Source organism: Hordeum vulgare, chromosome 4H, assembly GCF_904849725.1.
Source record: "Hordeum vulgare subsp. vulgare chromosome 4H, MorexV3_pseudomolecules_assembly, whole genome shotgun sequence".
Taxonomy (NCBI): domain Eukaryota; kingdom Viridiplantae; phylum Streptophyta; class Magnoliopsida; order Poales; family Poaceae; genus Hordeum; species Hordeum vulgare.
The window spans coordinates 589,352,785-589,359,488 of record NC_058521.1 but is presented as its reverse complement, the minus strand read 5'-3'; the positions used below and the strand labels follow the sequence as shown (position 1 = coordinate 589,359,488).

The 6,704-nt window shown below is 53.8% G+C and overlaps 1 protein-coding gene across 1 annotated transcript; it reads left to right on the top strand.

Annotated features, from left to right (window-relative positions):
* Positions 1 to 318: 318 nt before the first annotated feature.
* On the top strand, positions 319 to 3,793 carry LOC123447340 (MLO protein homolog 1). Its single transcript, XM_045123934.1, has 9 exons — positions 319 to 441; positions 1,196 to 1,489; positions 1,588 to 1,704; positions 1,795 to 1,855; positions 1,963 to 2,212; positions 2,354 to 2,403; positions 2,505 to 2,545; positions 2,647 to 2,856; positions 3,064 to 3,793. The coding sequence occupies exons 1-9, from the start codon at positions 319 to 321 to the stop codon at positions 3,550 to 3,552; spliced, it is 1,635 nt and encodes a 544-aa protein (XP_044979869.1). The 3' UTR covers positions 3,553 to 3,793.
* Positions 3,794 to 6,704: the final 2,911 nt, after the last annotated feature.

Sequence of the window (6,704 nt, the reverse complement as noted above, 5' to 3'; positions counted from 1 at the left end):
GGCCGATGGCAACAAAACTGCGGTCACATACATGCATACCCCGCATACCCCGACGCTCACCAGTAAGTAGGCTGTGGTGCGGCACCACGGGCTCGCCGCCATTCATGCCATGCATGGGCCACCCGCCGGCGAAACCGCGGCGCTGCTGCCTGCCACCCCGCCGCCGTTGACGAAGACTTCGCCCGGCCATCCATAAAAGCATGCATGGCTTGCTCTCACCGGTCCGGCCACACACACCACACTTCACTTCGCCATTCGCACCACCGAGAGCGTAGCGTAACGTGTGTTTGAAGTCCTACCATTAATTTTGCTGGATCGATGGCTGGGCCGGCGGGAGGTCGGGAGCTGTCGGACACGCCGACGTGGGCGGTGGCGGTAGTCTGCGCCGTCATGATACTCGTCTCCGTCGCCATGGAGCACGCGCTCCACAAGCTCGGCCACGTACGTGCTCTCGGTTCACTAGTGCTTAACTGTTTTTGATGTTTTCGGGCGTGTTTGGTAGCCTGCATGGAGAGTGTATGAGCCCAAAAGTTCCCTCCCCGACCCACTTTTCGCTGTTGGTAGGGTGTATGGGCTGAGGAGAGCATGCATCAACTGATGCAAAAAGGGCCTCAGCATAGCTGAGCCCAGCACCCCCGCAGAGGCGAGCTGAGGCGAGCTATGCTGAGCCCATGCACCCTCGCCCCGTCGCCCCGTCGCCCCGTCGCTCCCCCCCTGCGCCTCGCCCGAGCTCCGGCGGCCCCCCTCCCCCCTGCGCCTCGCCCGAGCTCCGGCTGCCCCCCCTCCCCCCCTGCACCTCGCCCGAGCTCCGGCGGCCCCCCTCCCCCCCCCTGCGCCTCGCCCGAGCTCCGGCGGCCCCCCTCCCCCCTGCGCCTCGCCCGAGCTCCGGCGGCCCCCCTCCCCCCCTCTCCGCCTCGCCCGAGCTCCGGCGGCCCCCCTCCCCATCTGCGCCTCGCCCGAGCTCCGGCCGCCCCCTCCCCCCTGCACCTCTTCCTCCTCCCTCTTCCTACCAAACACAGTCTCATCCAAACATGTAACAACACATGCATGACCACCAAACAACTGAAGATGAATGTATTCATCATGTCTATACTTACCATGCATCAACAGGGAACAACTATGCTAGGGTGAGAACAGCTGCCAAACACACCCGTGCACCTACTCATGCTGTGCCGGCGCTGGCGTACGTGTGCAGTGGTTCCACAAGTGGCGCAAGAAGGCCCTGGGGGAGGCGCTGGAGAAGATGAAGGCGGAGCTCATGCTGGTGGGCTTCATATCCCTGCTCCTCATCGTCACGCAGGATCCCGTCTCCAGGATCTGCATCTCCAAGGAGGCCGGCGAGAAGATGCTCCCGTGCAAGCCTTACGACGGCGCCGGCGGTGGCAAAGGCAAGGACAATCACCGGAGGCTTCTCTGGCTCCAAGGCGAGAGCGAGACCCACCGCCGGTTCCTGGCTGCCCCGGCCGGAGTGGACGTCTGCGCCAAACAGGTGAGCACCTAGCGTCGCCACAAACCACAAACTAGCTAATGAGCATGGACCTGAATTTCTTCTCTTCTTGGCTTGGCTTGACTAAATTGGTTGTGCAGGGCAAGGTGGCGCTGATGTCAGCGGGAAGCATGCACCAACTGCACATATTCATCTTCGTGCTCGCCGTCTTCCACGTCTTGTACAGCGTCGTCACCATGACCCTAAGCCGTCTCAAAGTGAGCATCATACTCGAGCTGTTTGTCAATAATCCTTGGTTTCCAATCCAATTCCAAAGCTGGCACTGATCCTGCTCCGGCTTCCTGCAGATGAAGCAATGGAAGAAGTGGGAGTCGGAGACCGCCTCGCTGGAGTATCAGTTCGCGAATGGTCAGCTTCAACTTTTCTTACTGAAACCGGATGCATTTACAACAAACGCACGCACGATCAATCATCACAGTGTGAGCCGATACGTTGAACCGATTGAATCCTCGCAGATCCATCGCGGTGCCGGTTCACGCACCAGACGACGTTGGTGAGGCGGCACCTGGGCCTCTCCAGCACCCCCGGCGTCAGATGGGTGGTGGCCTTCTTCAGGCAGTTCTTCACGTCGGTGACCAAGGTGGACTACCTGACCTTGCGGCAGGGCTTCATCAACGCGCATCTCTCGCAGGGCAACAGGTTCGACTTCCACAAGTACATCAAGAGGTCGTTGGAGGACGACTTCAAAGTCGTCGTCCGCATCAGGTACGCGCCATTCCTTTCTCTGCACAAATTAATACATCCACCACCACATAGGTAGATAGATAGATCGATAGATAGATTATACAAGTGCCGGTACGTACGTACGTCTCATATGATCTTGACACATCTGTCCTCTTGCCGCAGTCTCAAGCTCTGGTTCGTGGCGGTCCTCATCCTCTTCCTTGATTTCGACGGTAGCCGCCTTGTCCATGCCCTGCTCGCCCTCTCCTCCGCTTCTCTCCATAATTTGTGAACTTGTCCCGTATATAACCACACCACCGTCGTCTTCTCGCAGGGATCGGCACTCTTCTCTGGATGTCCGTGGTTCCTCTCGTGGTAAGTCCACAATTTGAATAGACAACCTGTCCAATTGTGATGTACAGTACCTCCAAACTTAATTAACATGTCATTTGCTGATGTCTTGCGTGTAACATTAGATCCTCTTGTGGGTTGGGACCAAGCTGGAGATGGTGATCATGGAGATGGCCCAGGAGATCCATGACCGGGAGAGCGTCGTCAAGGGTGCTCCCGCCGTCGAGCCCAGCAACAAGTACTTCTGGTTCAACCGGCCTGACTGGGTCCTCTTCCTCATGCACCTCACACTCTTCCAGAACGCGTTTCAGATGGCTCATTTCGTGTGGACAGTGGTACGTACAAGTACTTGTCACTTCACTTAGGCTAACTCCAACAAACGACCCCAAATTAATGGTCCGTCGCGTCTGTTTGGGGTATGTTTGGGGTAAACGGACACAAAACTCAATCCAACGCGCGGTAGCAAACGAACGTTTTTCCGTACGTTTTCGTCCGCTTTCGCCCCATCCCAGCCCAAATTCGTTGACGTTGTTGCATCGCAGGCCACGCCCGGCTTGAAGAAATGCTACCACGAGAAAATGGCAATGAGCATCGCCAAGGTCGTGCTGGGGGTAGCCGCCCAGATCTTGTGCAGCTACATCACCTTCCCGCTCTACGCGCTCGTCACGCAGATGGGCTCACACATGAAGAGAAGCATCTTCGACGAGCAGACGGCCAAGGCGCTGACCAACTGGCGAAAGATGGCCAAGGAGAAGAAGAAGGCCCGAGACGCGGCCATGCTGATGGCGCAGATGGGCGGCGGCGCGACGCCGAGCGTCGGCTCGTCGCCGGTGCACCTGCTCCACAAGGCCGGGGCGCGGTCCGACGACCCCCAGAGCGTGCCGGCGTCCCCGAGGGCCGAGAAGGAAGGCGGCGGCGTGCAGCATCCGGCGCGCAAGGTACCTCCTTGTGACGGGTGGAGGTCGGCCTCGTCGCCGGCGCTCGACGCTCACATCCCCGGTGCAGATTTTGGCTTCAGCACGCAACGTTGACCGATCAGACAAGTTCCTTTTTTTTTCGGTGAATAGAAGCGTATCATTTCATTGATAGACAGTAGAAATTACAGGAATGGCTGTCCTACTACTATGTACACAAGGGCACAGCAAAGGATCATTGATCTTGTTACAAGAGCAGTAGAAAGGGATTGCTCTCCATTGATCTTGTTAAGTTGTATGTCACAAATTGTTGCAGAAAAAAGTGTATGTCATCCCAACCAAGAGCTGAGTTTGTGATGATTCGTGCAATAAGAATTGCAAGTTTCACCGAGTCAAAAATGAAGCTTCTAAGTACGCACCAACCAACGGACTCTTTCATCTCAACAAAAGAACTGTAAATGGCAATAATTCTGATAACATCGGAAGGGAGCTCTTAAGCAAATACTAGTGATATGTAGCGCTGTGTTGCATGCATGCATCAAAGCTATCAGGAGATAAGAAACATACAAGTCTTGATCTCCCGACCAAATTCCGTTGGAACTATCCGCGCATGTAGCGTGAGTATGGCAAGAAAGGCATCAAATTATTCGCTGAGATCGCAAATCACACTATTGAATACAGTGATACTACTATCGGTAGCGGTAGTTTTCTGGGTCTAATGGACAGGCAGTAGTAGGAAAACGATGAACCCAATCAGAGATTAAGTAGCCACACACAAAAAAAATCAAGAAAACCTCAAGACGGATAGGGTATTCATGCATTACGTTAAGAAGAGAACAATAACCGGGCCAAAAGACACACACACACCTACCACATGATTGATTTTTTAAACAAACATATATATTAATATCGCGAAGATATTAGTTACACCCAGTCTCTACAACAAAGAAAATGTCCTTAAAAACTTTACCATTGCACACAGCCCAAAACCTTAAAGAAGAAGAAGTAAAATAAAAAGATCCTGCTAAGGTGATCAATTCCTTATAGCTGCAACACAAATCACGCGATTGATTGAGAGACAACCGTGCAAAGACCTCGATCGCACGATTGATTAAGCGACAACTGAGAAAATAAAATCCAATAACATGATTGATTAAGTAGCCACACACAATTGAACCTATATAAGCTCGACCGCTGATCCTTTTGTGAGCTTTCCTGGTGATAACTTTGACCAGAAAAAATGGTTGATGGGCAGAAAACTAGAAATGCAACAAATTCATAGATATGCTAGGCACACGCATGCAAACCAACTATAACATGAGTTTGGCTATGGCGGCGGCGCTTCGCGTCGGCGGTTGCGGATCCGGTGATCTCGCCAATCGGAGGGCGGATCCGGGGCTCCATGGCCGGATCTGGCGAGGCTCTCGGCCCTGGTGGTAGGAAGCGGCAGTCGGGCGAGGCTGCGCTGGTCGGCTGGGCACGAGCAGTGTCCATGGCGCTCGGTGCAGTGGCCTTGGCTGGTGCGTGGCGGCCATGCTCAGCGGCCGGTGGCGGTGGATATCCAGCGCAGCTCCGGGAGAAATCCTTGCTCCGGTCTTCATCGGAGCCGTGACGGCGACGCCCACGGGTGCTGCTATCTTTGGGCCCGTGTCGTTGTGGAGGTGTGTTGTTCCTCTTCGTCGGCCGCTGCCCGCACCGCCACCTGCGCTACCAGGTCCTCATCTGTGGGCCTCTCTCCTGCGGATTCTTAGCGGTGCCGGCGTGGTTGCCGGGGCCTTACCGGCGGGTGAAGCCGGTGGAGGAGATTCGGATTGGGGAAAACCCCTTGGTTGGCCCAGTCCGGCCGCGCCGATGACGAGGCTCAAAGGCGCTGTTATTCTTTTTGGAGACGTCGGTATACATCTGCTCCTCTGCTCCCCTTCCTTGGCTCTCGGGTGAAAACCCTAACTCCGGTGGGTGGCGGCGGCGTCCTTGATGTCATGACCTTCCTGAAGGCGTCGCCTTGAGGGCTGAGTGGTGATGGGCACTGTGTGGGTCCTGAACGGCTGGTGGTGGTGGGCACTGCTTCGGGGGAAATCCTAGGATCTGGTCTTCCAGATCGGACGATGGCGGTACTGCGGTGCCGTTTCTCTCTTGGGAGCATCGTTTGTGGAGCAGCGCTGGCAGACTGAGGCAGGAGGTGGAGCGGCTTCGTCTTGCATGGAGTTTCGGTGGAGCTGTCAAGTCGTGCCTGGCCGACAGATGCTACGCAGAGTCATGCCTGGTTGGCAGGTGCTACGCACGACAGATCTCCCGGAGTCTTCGCATCTGGACGGATGAGCGCAGGGTGGTGGCGCCGTTGGACGTCGTGGTGGCGTCGACGGATGATTGGACTGGCAAGGATGATGCGGATCTCTTTCCTGAAGATGGATCAGTGGTTCGAGGATGATGGCGGGTGGTAAAATGTGTGCGTGAGGTGTGCGTTTTAGGTGTGTCGCACCGTCTGTTGTTCTCGATACGTTATGTGGATGGATTGGAAACAACACCGGTCTTAGATATGCGGAGTGAGAGCACTCCGCATTATCGAGTTTGTAGGTGTGAGTGGTGGCTTCGGGTGGTTTGATGTATACTCTTGTTAGACCTTTGTGGAATAATTAATAAGATGGCTGCATGCATCGATTGATGCAGAGGCCGGGGGTTTAACCTCCTTTTCTAAAAAAAAACATGAGTTTTCAATAAAATGTAACACTTCACAAAATCGACGCCCTAACATGGTTTTCACTTTCGGTTTCAGATATTTTAAAGTAAATTCCGGTTTGCATTTCGGTCAAGGACCGAAGCATTCACTTGACTTCCACCAATGTGTCACGTCCTCTACTTTCAGTATTTTAGCGCTCTCTACTTTGAATAATTTTAGAGCTGACGAATGAGAATGGGGTTGTTGGGCCAAATCCTGTTGGCCCAGCCATTGCGGGTGTGTGTCTGCGTGCGGCCTGCGATATCTTGTGTGAGTGTTATATACTATCTATTACTTAAAAAAAAGTGTTATATACTCCTTTCGTCTTAAAAAAAATTGTTTTAGATTTGTCTAGATATGAATGTATCTACTTACGGTTTAGTGTTTAGATACATTCATTTTCAGACAAACTTAAGACAAGAAATTTTGGACGAAGAGAGTATGTACCTATGAGCGTTGGTCCAGCTATATTTATTTATTTTTTAAAAAGGAGGAACGAAGCCTCCGACCTCTGCATCAATTGATGCATGCAGTCATATTATTAAACGAAGTA